This window comes from Diorhabda carinulata, chromosome 6, assembly GCF_026250575.1.
Source record: "Diorhabda carinulata isolate Delta chromosome 6, icDioCari1.1, whole genome shotgun sequence".
NCBI lineage: Eukaryota > Metazoa > Arthropoda > Insecta > Coleoptera > Chrysomelidae > Diorhabda > Diorhabda carinulata.
The window spans coordinates 12,869,053-12,886,488 of record NC_079465.1 but is presented as its reverse complement, the minus strand read 5'-3'; the positions used below and the strand labels follow the sequence as shown (position 1 = coordinate 12,886,488).

General features: G+C 31.8%; 1 protein-coding gene and 1 long non-coding RNA gene across 2 annotated transcripts; one reads left to right on the top strand and one right to left on the bottom strand.

Annotated features, from left to right (window-relative positions):
* Positions 1-1,530, bottom strand: LOC130895867 (uncharacterized). Its single transcript, XR_009059495.1, has 2 exons — positions 1,499-1,530; positions 1-1,346 (listed from the first exon to the last, which is right to left on the bottom strand). It is a non-coding gene; the product is annotated as an uncharacterized LOC130895867 (long non-coding RNA).
* Positions 1,531-3,823: 2,293 nt separating this feature from the next.
* Positions 3,824-11,920, top strand: LOC130895287 (uncharacterized). The gene is made up of 5 exons (XM_057802510.1): positions 3,824-4,009; positions 4,088-4,329; positions 8,771-8,835; positions 9,878-11,388; positions 11,453-11,920. The coding sequence occupies exons 1-5, from the start codon at positions 3,824-3,826 to the stop codon at positions 11,918-11,920; spliced, it is 2,472 nt and encodes an 823-aa protein (XP_057658493.1).
* Positions 11,921-17,436: the final 5,516 nt, after the last annotated feature.

Sequence of the window (17,436 nt, the reverse complement as noted above, 5' to 3'; positions counted from 1 at the left end):
TTTTTGTAAAGTTATCCACCTAAGAAAAACAGAGTGAGGTTGAGAGGTCAGTTCATAGCTATTCTGCGGAAACATTCGATTTAACATGCTAGCTGTATTAAACATCAGCTGTTTTCATAGCTATTTCCTTCCTATCCCTTCCTTATACCCTTTCATCAAAGTACATAAGTATTTTTAAAATTATTAAACAGAATTTGAAAAATTATTTAAAGTCTTTATTTAAATCAAGGTGCAATATTATAAGTTTACATTTATAATGATTAAAAGATATGTTGCTGAATCATCTCGGAGACTCAGCCACAAAAAGATGCCAATAAATAGTAGCCAAGAAAAGATGCCACCAATTAGTGATAGCTTAGTTTATCTAAGAGTCATTAATTTATAAGAGCCATTAAAAGATGCTACTCTACATTTATACTCATTAAAACAGTCACAAAAAGACGCCAACAAATAGTAGTCAAGAAAAGATGCCACCAATTAGTGATAGCTTAGTTTATCTAAGAGTCATTAATTTATAAGAGCCATTAAAAGATGCTACTCATGAAGAGCCATGAAAAGATGCTGCAAAGTCTAGACATGATTCAGCAATAACTAGTGGTTCGTAGGCCTACTGGGGATGTATTTGCCACGTTAAAGATTAAATACAGCGCATCGTTAGTCCTACCGCCTAGGTGATGTGGAAACGGACTATTCATTGTACGTTTTTATTTACGCCTTTTTAGTGTATGATCAAGAAAATCAAATTATAGCCAAGGAAGGTCTCGGAATATTTTTTTCGAAAAAATATTGTATCAACTATTACTACATAATTTCTAAAAACTTTTTACCACCTTGTATGCAAAATTATATAATAGGTGATTATTCGTAACATTTTTTGCTAAAATTATCAAAATCCTTCAAACACAAAAGTCTAAAACTTTCAGTTCCACCGCAATTAAATTGTTTAATTAAATAAATTGATTAATTAATGTATCTTAATTAGAAGGTTTACACGTAGTATAGTAAACGCTGTTGTCACTGCTTTCGACTTGCGGTTAGATATGTTTCGAGAGAGGTTTTTAGACACTCATTCCTCAATAGATATGTTAAAAACACACTTTCACGGAATTCAGAAAAAATATCGCGAAGACCAAGAAAAATAGTAAATTTTGATAAAACGTTAGTTTTACCAGTAATTGGATGATGTTGCTTCTCGATTTTATATCGAATCGTCAAGGCTGTCTTGTTAGGATTGTTAGTAGGAGAAACTATATTTTTCATAAATAACAAAAATTTTATTACCTATTGTTTAGGAGGTGTAAAAATCTCTATTACTCCGACTCTATTGCCGTTGCCCCACCATGTACCTTTAAAATAAACTACACCACTAATCTCACTACAACTGTGTGTGTAATGGTTCTGTAGCCGTTGACAGTAAAAATATTATTTTATTAGACATATTCGATACATAAATAGTAAAAGCGTTAAATACTTGTGAATGCCTAACAAAGTGACTTACCTTTTTAAACATGCTTCAGAATGGCTCCTGTTCACACGCACCTGTTTGTTTTTCCAAAAAGACACGGTCTACTTTCACTTCGTCGACCCGAATAAAGTGTTTTTCAGCACGGACCGTTGGTCTTATCGTCCTTTGTGGCTTTGTGATAAAATAATTTTTATACACTTCAACAACAAATGCACAATTCTTAATATTATTTATACAGAGTGTTTAGTAACTTTTTCGACGACCTGGATAATCTAGTAACTACACCCTTTTCGCCGTTATCATACAGGCCAGACAAGGCGGAATATAATTCATTATACCCACAGTTTGCATGATAATCTCGTTGGAAGTAATCACCATAGCAACAACGAATTTCCTTTTTGAAGTAAACTGTTCATAAAACCTAGAATATGATAACGTTTCTTTTAGCGTTCCTGTTTTGAAAAACAAAATGCTTTATATAAATCGCAACCGTTATCTTTGTAAAAGATTAATTTTAAAATTTAAAATATCATTTCTAGGCTGCCCTTGAAACAAAAACTGCATTTCTGTGTGCTGCAAAGTCATACGGAAGTGAAAACCACAAAAATGGATTATTAGCAAGCTGAAGATTCAAGGCATCAACTTTTGACCATAGTTTTATTTCGAATGAAAAAATCACAAAAGGTATATTTTTTCAAACATGATAAATACGTATATATTGTTATCACTTTCGCTATATTTTTACATTTTTTCGAATGATACAAGAGTTATAATTTATATACAGAGTGTTAAAATATTCTTTTTTTATATTTTACGATCGATCGAACAATAAGATCTCATAATTCTCTATCAACCCTTGCTCGCGGCTCTCCTCGGATCTTACAATATTACGATACATAAATAGTAAAAGCGTTAAATACTTGTGAATGCCTAACAAAGTGACTTACCTTTTTAAACATGCTTCAGAATGGCTCCTCTTCACACACACCTGTTTGTTTTTATCGTCCTTTGTGGCTTTGTGATAAAATAATTTTTATACACTTCAACAACAAATGCACAATTCTTAATATTATTTATACAGAGTGTTTAGTAACTTTTTCGACGACCTGGATAATCTAGTAACTACACCCTTTTCGCCGTTATCATACAGGCCAGACAAGGCGGAATATAATTCATTATACCCACAGTTTGCATGATAAATGTATATTTATTTTATATACAGAGCGGACAATTAAGTATATTCATTATCGAATGCGGATCTTACTGTCACGAAAGACCTTCATTATCTACGATGCTTGACGCGCGATGTGCTAAAATTATCAAAATCCTTCAAACACAAAAGTCTAAACTTTCAGTTCCACCGCAATTAAATTGTTTAATTAAATAAATTGATTAATTAATGTATCTTAATTAGAAGGTTTACACGTAGTATAGTAAACGCTGTTATCGCTGCTTTCGACTTGCGGTTAGCGCTGCGGTCAGAGCGGCTGGACCGGATGTCTGTGTCTGCCTGAACCGCCTCTATGACTACTACTTCCGTATGATTCTGATCCACATTTATTTTGACTTTGTAGTGTAAGTCAGGATAAATAAGTAAATAATAAGATAATTTGATAAAATATAACATTTATTATAAACAAAAGAAAAAAAATATTTGTTTTTAGAGAATGGTAATAATCAGAATCGAATACTAAATCTGACATAATGTAGCTCTAAATTGGTACATATTATTTTCTAGCGTTTTTAAAGAGTATGTTAAAAATTTTCTGTTTCTACATTCATTGTTTTTATCTTTCATTATTGGATGTACATGTATGTAAGTCCAGTAAAAGTTTATGATAAGCATAGATCTAAAACAAGGAATTATGGTTATGTAAAACAATAAACCTACTATCGCAATCTTATAAATAATTCAATTATACAAGGTTCACTGTTCAATTCCCGCTACAATCAATCTTTTCATCAATGCCTTTCAAACATCAAATTTTGATTAATTGAAATTTCTATCAAAGTCAATTTGAATATTGAATTTTGAGTTCTATGAGTTTAAAATTCTTACAAGCATTAACAATATCAAAAATCTTAATTATTTCCAGACGATGAATACATAAGTATTCGAAAGCTCGGAAAATATATTTAAGTTAGTCCACTTTGGTGTTTTCTTGCCACTTTCCCAATAAAAAACCGCTTATATATATATATATATATATATATATATATATATATATATATATATATATATATATATATATATATATTTTTGGTTGTACACGAGTTAAAAATAAAATAAGGTCATACAAGAAAAAACAAAAAAATAATGTTTCCAGAAGAAAGTTTACTGCAGATTATTTAATTAATATGGGAGACGAGGAAATAAAAGTATGCAAAACCGAATTTTTGTATGTTCACAGTCTTCAGAAATCTCGGGTAAGAGTTGAAAGAATTCTTAAAATGACGGTAGAATGGGCTATGGTTCCTGAACCTGATAGACGTAGTAAACACAATAATAGACTCAATAGATATTCGGATGAACAAATTCAGTCTGTAAAAACTCACTATTGACAATCAAATATCAAAGCCAGCAGTCAAAAATATAGATAAATTTACTATACAGGTTTTCAGGTTTTTATGTGCCCTGGTATAAAGAACAAATTATCTTGCGATGAGACGGACATTAAAATAAAGGCGGCAAAAGAAAGTCATAATACAAAGCTAGAAAATGAGCTAACTACATATTTGAGCCTGCGCCAGGTTCGAGCAAACGCAATGCAAAAATTCTTTAAAAGTGAAGTAAACAAACGCACTAAAAAAATAGTAATGTCTTCTGATTTGCAACAAAGTGGCCTTACCAAAATTAACAACTGGTACTGCATTTTACTGCCGAAAAATATGGCTTTATAACCTAGGAATTCACGACTGTACAAATGAGAACGATACATGTATTCAAGGACCAAAGACAAGGCTAAGCGCGAGGCGGATGAAGTTACTTCTGTAGCGATGAACCAAATCAAATTGTAATGAACTTGTTATTTTTACTGATAACTGTCTAGGTTAGAACTAGAACTGGCAGATGATTGCATTTTGGTTGCAGTTAGTAAAAGAAAAAAAGTTTAAAAAAATCACATATCACTTTCTTGTTATCGGTCATTCCGTTATGCCATCAGACAGAGAATTTGCTTTTATTGAAAAACGCCGACTCCGAGCACCCGTTATTTATTCACCAGAAGGTTGGCTAGATATTATTGAAAAAGCAAACAAACAAACCCTATGGTTACAAAAATGACTCAAAAAGATTTTTATTCTTTTCAACCTCTACTAATATCAACAAAAAATATCGTTTTCCTGACAAGAATTTGAAGGAACTTACAGTTTTCTTTTTAAATCAGAAAATTCGAGTTCATTTTTCCTAGACCTGCAATGATGAGTTTGTCAGATATTAAACTTAAATACGAGCCATTAAAAATTGCAGAAAAAATGTAAAAACATTATTGCCTTATATACAGTCAGCCTACCACGCATTTTATACTCAATTAAATGTAGCGTGACGCTTTAGATGAATATTTCTTGATCAAAAGCATAAGCAGATTAAATTCAGCGGATTGTTTCAGGGAAGATCTCGCACTTGCAACATTGTAAGTTTGATTTCATTTATTGCGTGCAAGTTACACTTTTATAGAGAAATCTAGTTACTTTTGGCTAAACAGATCAGCTGACTTTCGTAAAGCTTTATTTTCATTGATAAGCTAGGCACAAAATATTAAATGAAATTTGAGATTAGGATTTTGATTAATACTCTTTTATGTCCATCACACTCCAGAAGCAAGGTAGAGACGATATAATTATTGCTAGTAACAAACTGACCACTTTTTTCTCTTTTATTTTATCTAGTTTTGTTATTTTCATATTTAAATCGCATACAAATATTAAATAAAATGCAATACTTATATTTAGTTTAAGCTAAAACATGTTAGGACACATTTTTTCTAAAATAAATTCTATTTTATTGTGAAAAAACATTTTTTATAATAGTTGCTAATCTGTTTCCCTTGTTGACATTATATATTAACAAAATTTGAAATATGTACATTAAACCTAATTTTTTACAGGTTTTTTTCAAAACTTTAATATCTCCACTTTTGGATTTTGAGGCTTACCATTGTACTGCTCTAGGTCTTTAATTATTTATTATTACTCATTAGTGTTTGATATTGAATTCTCTTGGATTCTGATGGATTTCTTCACCAAAAAAATTCCATTTACTTATTACAACGTTACGTATTCGTATTCGAATATAGGAATATATGTAATAGGAGTTTCTCCACTGTGACATCGTTTTTTTTATTGAGGAAATTTATTAATGATCAATTTTTTAGCAAAATATTCTATATTGCGTTGGTAAATAGTTTTTTCTACTGTACCGTAAGTATTGAGATTAAAATGCTATCTAGAAACTGAATAATCATTTCTTTATCTACACATTTTCTTTTCGTAACTCAAATCTTAACATAGAAAACACATTTCTGAACTTTTAATCTAACTAGAATACACTAACGTTCATTTTCATTGAGGGCAACAAACGTGTCTTATAAAAGACATTAAAATAGTTCTTAGTTAAACAATGCCTCCAAGAAAAACTAATCGAGGAACTTTTACAGGGGATGTAATGAAGGGAGTGGTACAGGCGGTAGTGAATGGTCGCAGTGAAAGATCCGTGGCAAAAGAATTTTTGAAGTATTGAGTCTTCAAACTTTAGCGAGGTAGGATGTAATTAATATTTTCATGTAAAAATTGTTATAACAGGACGTCTTTTTTATTACAAACAAAGTATTTGATTAAATGTTCTCGAATGTTTTATAGTTTGTCTCTTACTGAGTGTCGAAAACTAAGATACGATAAATAAATTGAAAATTCCAGCGTCTTGTGAGGTGAATCAGACTGCGGGCAAAGAATGGATAATATTTCATTAAGATCTGTAATTTGGCACGAGTTCCATCCTTGAATCAATACAATGTCAATAATTTTTTTGATAATTTACATAAAGTAATAAGTCGGCAGGAAAAATTTGCCGATGGAACACGAATATACAATTTGGAAGAGACTGCGACAGTGACGGTTCAGAAATCAGCAAAAGTTTTGACACTAAAAGGAACAAAACAAAGTAGTAAGGTCACCAGTGGTAAAAAAAGGTGTTGGTACCAAATAAGTGCTTCAAGGAATTATCTACCGCCTGCTATAAAGTTACTAGCAATTATACATCTGTTAATTGCTAGCAACTCTATCTGAAAAATGATTAATGATGTAACTGTTACCCGGGATTGTTTGGATATAAACCTCTCTAAAAAGTACGTTCAGAGTCTCTCAGATAGACAAGCAGCCTTGAGGGCGCTGAAAGTTATTGAGTGCACGTCCAAACTAGGTGGGAGTGTGAACAAGCTCTAAAATCCCTAGCTAACAAAACAAAGTAGCACTAAAGTGGTTACCAGGCCATCTTGGTATACCAGGCAATGTCTAACTGGAGAAACACTCCAGGCTTAAGATAATCTAAAAGATTCATAACCATATTAGATAAGAAGTTTGAACAACTATTCGTGATGATCAGAAACGACACCAAACTGGTGGTCGATCTTCTGACAGGTCACTGTTTCGTCAAACATAACCTTAAGACGATAGACATGTCAGAAGACAGCTGCAAATTCTGCGAGCAAGCTATGCTAACAGCAGAGCATCTACTCTGAGAATGTCCGCTTATTTCGCTAAAAGGCTTGTACCTTGAAGAAGTAGTACTAATACCTTGGGAAGTGGGACACAAAAACCGCCTCCTTTTTTTTTAAGTGTGTTTTAACGTAGATATGTTCATCCTGTTATTTATATGACATCCAAGATATTGATAGAGTATTACTATAACCGTTAAAGTGTGGAGGAACAAAGAAACAGACAATACCTGTATTAGGACTACAATACTGATTTTTAGTTAATTATTCCCCTGTACCCACTGTAGTGGGTATAGGGTACAGTGATTCCATATTATAGATATATTATAGAATAGAGTTTTTTTTATTCTGAAAATTGTTTTTCAATAGATTTCATATATTAAGTTATAAAATGTAAGTTCAGTAGCACAATTTTGCATAAATAAAGTTTTTATGTCTTGAATTTTAGTTAGAATATGCCCCACTGTAAATATTAAAAAAAATCGGTTTTGTCTCTCAAAATTCCAAGGCACTAAGACTGGTCAGAGGACCAGTGCAATATGAATTGTGTACAAATTCAACAGCCAGTTAAATGGTAATAGAAATACAATGTTACCTCATCAATACTGTTTATATTATCAACAAACAATTATTGTACTCCAATTTATCTAAAAAATTGTAGTTTGATTGCAAAATGCAATTTCAATAATTATATTTGCTGATAACAGTTCTAATCAAGTTCCAATTTTTCTTATAAAAAATAACGTCAATAACGAATAGAAAGATAACTGGTGACAGAGTAAAAGTGTAAAAGTAAAGGGCTACAATAGACAATTTTGATTCATAATGAATACAATATATATGTAAACTTTTTAGTGATTGAAGTAGCATCATAATCAATGTTTCAGTTCAGTTCTATATGCTCAATTATTCGTTGATAATGTACTAAACAAAAAAAATTTCTAAAACTCTCTTTATATTACTTCTCCAATGGTTTTTTTATTTCATAAATTGATGTATTAAAATTTTACGCTGAACTTATATGAACAAATAATTAGTTGAATGAAAAACTCAAAACATTATAATCAAGAAACTATTTACTATTTAAACATGTTCACAGCCCCGAATCCCATAAATCCCGAGAACCATATGTGGGTATTAAATGATACGCAGTACGTCCGACTACATGGACTTTTTCTTGAGTCTTTTTTTGATGTCAAAGTATGGTCAACATCCATTTACATGCTTATGATTTTGTTCCTCTTTTAGTTTTTTCCAATTTTGATTTTTTGTTCAATTTTAAAAGGCTATAAATTAGATATTGTACAATTTGATGCACAGACAACTTATTTTTGATGGAGTGGATTTGACGATAAGAGTTTTTTCACCACAGACTCTCATCCAATCCTTTTGATATGTCGAAAGGTTGTGAGCCACGTCATTTTATGAATGTTACTAAGTCATTTTTTCACTCTACAGTTAACTATATCCTATTGCATTCCTCTTCTGTTTTCTTACAGCTATAACTTGTTATTCCCTTCAAAGAGATAAAATTGACAAGTTTGATGCAGGTGTGATAGTTGTGGATTATGTTTATACATGCAATATTCAATAGGGATCCAATTAGATCAATCACTGTACTCGCCCAAAGTATTGTCCATCACCATATTAGAAAACCAGGTAATTATGAACCATATATGGGCTATAAGACATAGACTGTCTAACTCAACTATCACATCTTCTTACCAGCAATTCAAGGGCTTTAGATTTTAAATGAGAAATGTACTAATGTGTATCGAGAAGTACTATCAGGATTCAGGACTGGGAACATGTCGATTTGTTGTAATATTTCAATTTTTTTAGTATAAATATTTGATTAAGGTTTTAATGCATGCTGTTTACACATATGCCAACAAAGTTCAACTATATTTTGGAACTATTACATAAACTTTATAGTCGTCCATATTTCTCAACCAAAACTAGTGAATTCTTGTTGTTTTCAAACAACTAAATTCAGATTGTTAGACAACTAGTTTCATCTCAAAAAATTATTGTTAAACTGAACATCAAAATATTCACAAACACCAAGAATGAGGATGTTTTGGTACACAATTCGAAAATTCAAAACTGTAATGGAAAACTTGGGTCAAAAGTTATGAAGGTGTTTTGAAAATTCACTCACTTCAATTACATTTCTCTTATTTACTTCTTATGTAATAAAGAGAATAATTGAAGAAAAACATACATAACAGGCAAAGACAACAAGTAAATCAACAACCACTTAAATCAAAGTTCAACTTTCTTCGTTTCAAGATTGAATGATTTTAGAACATTTAGACGATTGAAAAGTTCTCTTTTCTTCTTTTCAGCCACTTTTCCTTCTGATAATATTTTCTCCAGCCTCTTTTTTTCTTGGCCTGTGAAAGAATTTCCTACCTCGATCACTTTATTCATGAATTTAATATAGATATTAGCAACTTCTTGTTCTTTCTAAAAGAAAAATTAAAAAAGCCAATAATTAATTGGTAAACTAACAAAAAGTCATGAAATAATATCAATTTTAAAAAACAAGTTGACCTCCACTATATGACTTGTTCATTGTTCTCAAAATATACTAATTTTATAATTATAATTTTATATTTCAGGAAAAAAATTATATTATTTATATATATATATTATTTTGGATTTAAAAAAATATTTATGATTTTACCTCTGTTTGTAGTTTACTGGGACAAAGGTCTCTCTGAGCAAAACTACGTTTTTGATTTCCAAAAAGAAATCATAGCGTACTGCATTGACGACGTCAGTATTCTCGCTCGCTCATGCTTGAAATTCAGAGATTTGCTTTTAAAAGAAGGAGGGGTGGATCCTTTTACAGAAGCTATTACTCTACCCGGGGCGTGTAATAAGATATTCCGCAGAAATTTTTTGAAGCCAAATACCATCGGTCTGATTCCAAAGAATGGCTATAGGTGTCGGGATAAACAATCAAAGATAGCAATTCAATGGCTGATTTGGGAAGAACGGCAGAGAGGTATAAAAATAGAACACGCATCTCGGGGCAGAGAAGTTGTTATTAACGGTCTTAAGTTGGACGGGTACTGTAATACCACACGAGAAGTCTTTGAATTTGAGGGTTGTTACTTTCATGGGTGTCCAAAATGTATTAAATACAAACGTGGCACACCTACCTATGAGGATCCATCCCTCACATATGAACAACGTTACGAAGCAACCTCGGCAAAAAATGAAAAATTAAGACAGTTAGGTTACGAAGTGCTTGTGAAATGGGAGTGTGATTTTCGTCGGGAGATGTCCGAAAATTCTGAAATCAGCAAATATACTGAAAAACACCCTCTCTTTTCACAAACACCTCTAGAGCCTCGTGACGCTTTTTACGGTGGGCGAACAGACGCCACAAAATTATATTATTCTTGTAAGGAAGGGGAGAAAATAAATTATCGGGATATTTGCAGCCTCTATCCGTACATAAACAAATATGGAAAATACCCCATAGGTCATCCAGAGGTTTATGTGGGAGAAGCATGTTATGCTTTAGATCTAAAGACTACAAATGGATTAATTAAATGTAAAGTGTTACCACCTACAAATCTCTATCATCCCGTTCTTCCATATAAAACAAACAATAAATTAATTTTCCCTCTATGCCGTACTTGTTGTGAAAATATGTTAAAGGAAGAGTGTAGTCATGCGGACGAAGAGCGTGCAATTACGGGGACTTGGGTAATGGACGAGGTGACAAAAGCTTTGGAAAAAGGCTATAAAATATTAGATATATATGAAATTTGGGAATATGAAACGGTACAGTACGATCCTTCCACAAAGTCTGGCGGTCTTTTTGCTGAATATATTTCTAAATTTTTAAAAATAAAACAACAAGCTAGCGGGTGGCCTCCAGAGTGTAAGACTGATGAAGACAAAAAGATGTATATAAAAGAATATTTTGACAGAGAGGGAGTAGAGCTAAACCCCGATGAAATTGAGTACAATTCTGGGCGTAGACAAGTCGGCAAATCTATAATTACTAGCTTCTGGGGAAAACTTGGACAATTAGAGAACCAGAGCAAATGTTCTATTGTTAATGACCCAGCAGAACTATTAGATATTCTGTCACAGCCTTACAAAGAAGTTAACCATATATTCCCAGTTAACGAGAACACTCTCATCGTTAACTGGTCCTTTAAAGATGAGGCATACACTTCTCTACCGACCGTAAATTGTTTTGGCAGCCTTCACGACCGCACATGCTAGACTAAAACTATATTCATATTTCGAGAAACTAGGTGATAGAGTAATGTACCACGATACTGATTCTGCTATCTACGTCTCGCGCCCTGGAGATACGTATGAAGTACCCATTGGAAGCTATCTCGGCGAGATGACGGACGAGCTAGCTGAATACGGTGAGGGTAGTTATATTACAGACTTTGTCTCAGGCGGCCCTAAGCTCTATGTTTATAGGGTTTATTCAACAGATAAAGATAAAACCATTGATATTATAAAAGTTAAAGGGATAACACTTAATTATAGCACACATAAACAAGTAAATTTCGATAAATTAAAAGATATGGTCCTTAACGATGCCACCGAAGAGTACGTAACTACTCGAAATATATTAAGAAATACCAACCATTCTGTCGTCACCAAAGAGGTAACTAAAGTATTCCGCACCACTTTTACTAAACGGAAACGAATTGAAAACTATGACTCTGTTCCTTATGGATACAAACGGCAATGCATCTAGTATTGGTAATCTTTTTTAAGTAGTATTTTTGTAAAGTTATCCACCTAAGAAAAACAGAGTGAGGTTGAGAGGTCAGTTCATAGCTATTCTGCGGAAACATTCGATTTAACATGCTAGCTGTATTAAACATCAGCTGTTTTCATAGCTATTTCCTTCCTATCCCTTCCTTATACCCTTTCATCAAAGTACATAAGTATTTTTAAAATTATTAAACAGAATTTGAAAAATTATTTAAAGTCTTTATTTAAATCAAGGTGCAATATTATAAGTTTACATTTATAATGATTAAAAGATATGTTGCTGAATCATCTCGGAGACTCAGCCACAAAAAGATGCCAATAAATAGTAGCCAAGAAAAGATGCCACCAATTAGTGATAGCTTAGTTTATCTAAGAGTCATTAATTTATAAGAGCCATTAAAAGATGCTACTCTACATTTATACTCATTAAAACAGTCACAAAAAGACGCCAACAAATAGTAGTCAAGAAAAGATGCCACCAATTAGTGATAGCTTAGTTTATCTAAGAGTCATTAATTTATAAGAGCCATTAAAAGATGCTACTCATGAAGAGCCATGAAAAGATGCTGCAAAGTCTAGACATGATTCAGCAATAACTAGTGGTTCGTAGGCCTACTGGGGATGTATTTGCCACGTTAAAGATTAAATACAGCGCATCGTTAGTCCTACCGCCTAGGTGATGTGGAAACGGACTATTCATTGTACGTTTTTATTTACGCCTTTTTAGTGTATGATCAAGAAAATCAAATTATAGCCAAGGAAGGTCTCGGAATATTTTTTTCGAAAAAATATTGTATCAACTATTACTACATAATTTCTAAAAACTTTTTACCACCTTGTATGCAAAATTATATAATAGGTGATTATTCGTAACATTTTTTGCTAAAATTATCAAAATCCTTCAAACACAAAAGTCTAAAACTTTCAGTTCCACCGCAATTAAATTGTTTAATTAAATAAATTGATTAATTAATGTATCTTAATTAGAAGGTTTACACGTAGTATAGTAAACGCTGTTGTCACTGCTTTCGACTTGCGGTTAGATATGTTTCGAGAGAGGTTTTTAGACACTCATTCCTCAATAGATATGTTAAAAACACACTTTCACGGAATTCAGAAAAAATATCGCGAAGACCAAGAAAAATAGTAAATTTTGATAAAACGTTAGTTTTACCAGTAATTGGATGATGTTGCTTCTCGATTTTATATCGAATCGTCAAGGCTGTCTTGTTAGGATTGTTAGTAGGAGAAACTATATTTTTCATAAATAACAAAAATTTTATTACCTATTGTTTAGGAGGTGTAAAAATCTCTATTACTCCGACTCTATTGCCGTTGCCCCACCATGTACCTTTAAAATAAACTACACCACTAATCTCACTACAACTGTGTGTGTAATGGTTCTGTAGCCGTTGACAGTAAAAATATTATTTTATTAGACATATTCGATACATAAATAGTAAAAGCGTTAAATACTTGTGAATGCCTAACAAAGTGACTTACCTTTTTAAACATGCTTCAGAATGGCTCCTGTTCACACGCACCTGTTTGTTTTTCCAAAAAGACACGGTCTACTTTCACTTCGTCGACCCGAATAAAGTGTTTTTCAGCACGGACCGTTGGTCTTATCGTCCTTTGTGGCTTTGTGATAAAATAATTTTTATACACTTCAACAACAAATGCACAATTCTTAATATTATTTATACAGAGTGTTTAGTAACTTTTTCGACGACCTGGATAATCTAGTAACTACACCCTTTTCGCCGTTATCATACAGGCCAGACAAGGCGGAATATAATTCATTATACCCACAGTTTGCATGATAATCTCGTTGGAAGTAATCACCATAGCAACAACGAATTTCCTTTTTGAAGTAAACTGTTCATAAAACCTAGAATATGATAACGTTTCTTTTAGCGTTCCTGTTTTGAAAAACAAAATGCTTTATATAAATCGCAACCGTTATCTTTGTAAAAGATTAATTTTAAAATTTAAAATATCATTTCTAGGCTGCCCTTGAAACAAAAACTGCATTTCTGTGTGCTGCAAAGTCATACGGAAGTGAAAACCACAAAAATGGATTATTAGCAAGCTGAAGATTCAAGGCATCAACTTTTGACCATAGTTTTATTTCGAATGAAAAAATCACAAAAGGTATATTTTTTCAAACATGATAAATACGTATATATTGTTATCACTTTCGCTATATTTTTACATTTTTTCGAATGATACAAGAGTTATAATTTATATACAGAGTGTTAAAATATTCTTTTTTTATATTTTACGATCGATCGAACAATAAGATCTCATAATTCTCTATCAACCCTTGCTCGCGGCTCTCCTCGGATCTTACAATATTACGATACATAAATAGTAAAAGCGTTAAATACTTGTGAATGCCTAACAAAGTGACTTACCTTTTTAAACATGCTTCAGAATGGCTCCTCTTCACACACACCTGTTTGTTTTTATCGTCCTTTGTGGCTTTGTGATAAAATAATTTTTATACACTTCAACAACAAATGCACAATTCTTAATATTATTTATACAGAGTGTTTAGTAACTTTTTCGACGACCTGGATAATCTAGTAACTACACCCTTTTCGCCGTTATCATACAGGCCAGACAAGGCGGAATATAATTCATTATACCCACAGTTTGCATGATAAATGTATATTTATTTTATATACAGAGCGGACAATTAAGTATATTCATTATCGAATGCGGATCTTACTGTCACGAAAGACCTTCATTATCTACGATGCTTGACGCGCGATGTGCTAAAATTATCAAAATCCTTCAAACACAAAAGTCTAAACTTTCAGTTCCACCGCAATTAAATTGTTTAATTAAATAAATTGATTAATTAATGTATCTTAATTAGAAGGTTTACACGTAGTATAGTAAACGCTGTTATCGCTGCTTTCGACTTGCGGTTAGCGCTGCGGTCAGAGCGGCTGGACCGGATGTCTGTGTCTGCCTGAACCGCCTCTATGACTACTACTTCCGTATGATTCTGATCCACATTTATTTTGACTTTGTAGTGTAAGTCAGGATAAATAAGTAAATAATAAGATAATTTGATAAAATATAACATTTATTATAAACAAAAGAAAAAAAATATTTGTTTTTAGAGAATGGTAATAATCAGAATCGAATACTAAATCTGACATAATGTAGCTCTAAATTGGTACATATTATTTTCTAGCGTTTTTAAAGAGTATGTTAAAAATTTTCTGTTTCTACATTCATTGTTTTTATCTTTCATTATTGGATGTACATGTATGTAAGTCCAGTAAAAGTTTATGATAAGCATAGATCTAAAACAAGGAATTATGGTTATGTAAAACAATAAACCTACTATCGCAATCTTATAAATAATTCAATTATACAAGGTTCACTGTTCAATTCCCGCTACAATCAATCTTTTCATCAATGCCTTTCAAACATCAAATTTTGATTAATTGAAATTTCTATCAAAGTCAATTTGAATATTGAATTTTGAGTTCTATGAGTTTAAAATTCTTACAAGCATTAACAATATCAAAAATCTTAATTATTTCCAGACGATGAATACATAAGTATTCGAAAGCTCGGAAAATATATTTAAGTTAGTCCACTTTGGTGTTTTCTTGCCACTTTCCCAATAAAAAACCGCTTATATATATATATATATATATATATATATATATATATATATATATATATATATATATATATATATATATATATATATTTTTGGTTGTACACGAGTTAAAAATAAAATAAGGTCATACAAGAAAAAACAAAAAAATAATGTTTCCAGAAGAAAGTTTACTGCAGATTATTTAATTAATATGGGAGACGAGGAAATAAAAGTATGCAAAACCGAATTTTTGTATGTTCACAGTCTTCAGAAATCTCGGGTAAGAGTTGAAAGAATTCTTAAAATGACGGTAGAATGGGCTATGGTTCCTGAACCTGATAGACGTAGTAAACACAATAATAGACTCAATAGATATTCGGATGAACAAATTCAGTCTGTAAAAACTCACTATTGACAATCAAATATCAAAGCCAGCAGTCAAAAATATAGATAAATTTACTATACAGGTTTTCAGGTTTTTATGTGCCCTGGTATAAAGAACAAATTATCTTGCGATGAGACGGACATTAAAATAAAGGCGGCAAAAGAAAGTCATAATACAAAGCTAGAAAATGAGCTAACTACATATTTGAGCCTGCGCCAGGTTCGAGCAAACGCAATGCAAAAATTCTTTAAAAGTGAAGTAAACAAACGCACTAAAAAAATAGTAATGTCTTCTGATTTGCAACAAAGTGGCCTTACCAAAATTAACAACTGGTACTGCATTTTACTGCCGAAAAATATGGCTTTATAACCTAGGAATTCACGACTGTACAAATGAGAACGATACATGTATTCAAGGACCAAAGACAAGGCTAAGCGCGAGGCGGATGAAGTTACTTCTGTAGCGATGAACCAAATCAAATTGTAATGAACTTGTTATTTTTACTGATAACTGTCTAGGTTAGAACTAGAACTGGCAGATGATTGCATTTTGGTTGCAGTTAGTAAAAGAAAAAAAGTTTAAAAAAATCACATATCACTTTCTTGTTATCGGTCATTCCGTTATGCCATCAGACAGAGAATTTGCTTTTATTGAAAAACGCCGACTCCGAGCACCCGTTATTTATTCACCAGAAGGTTGGCTAGATATTATTGAAAAAGCAAACAAACAAACCCTATGGTTACAAAAATGACTCAAAAAGATTTTTATTCTTTTCAACCTCTACTAATATCAACAAAAAATATCGTTTTCCTGACAAGAATTTGAAGGAACTTACAGTTTTCTTTTTAAATCAGAAAATTCGAGTTCATTTTTCCTAGACCTGCAATGATGAGTTTGTCAGATATTAAACTTAAATACGAGCCATTAAAAATTGCAGAAAAAATGTAAAAACATTATTGCCTTATATACAGTCAGCCTACCACGCATTTTATACTCAATTAAATGTAGCGTGACGCTTTAGATGAATATTTCTTGATCAAAAGCATAAGCAGATTAAATTCAGCGGATTGTTTCAGGGAAGATCTCGCACTTGCAACATTGTAAGTTTGATTTCATTTATTGCGTGCAAGTTACACTTTTATAGAGAAATCTAGTTACTTTTGGCTAAACAGATCAGCTGACTTTCGTAAAGCTTTATTTTCATTGATAAGCTAGGCACAAAATATTAAATGAAATTTGAGATTAGGATTTTGATTAATACTCTTTTATGTCCATCACACTCCAGAAGCAAGGTAGAGACGATATAATTATTGCTAGTAACAAACTGACCACTTTTTTCTCTTTTATTTTATCTAGTTTTGTTATTTTCATATTTAAATCGCATACAAATATTAAATAAAATGCAATACTTATATTTAGTTTAAGCTAAAACATGTTAGGACACATTTTTTCTAAAATAAATTCTATTTTATTGTGAAAAAACATT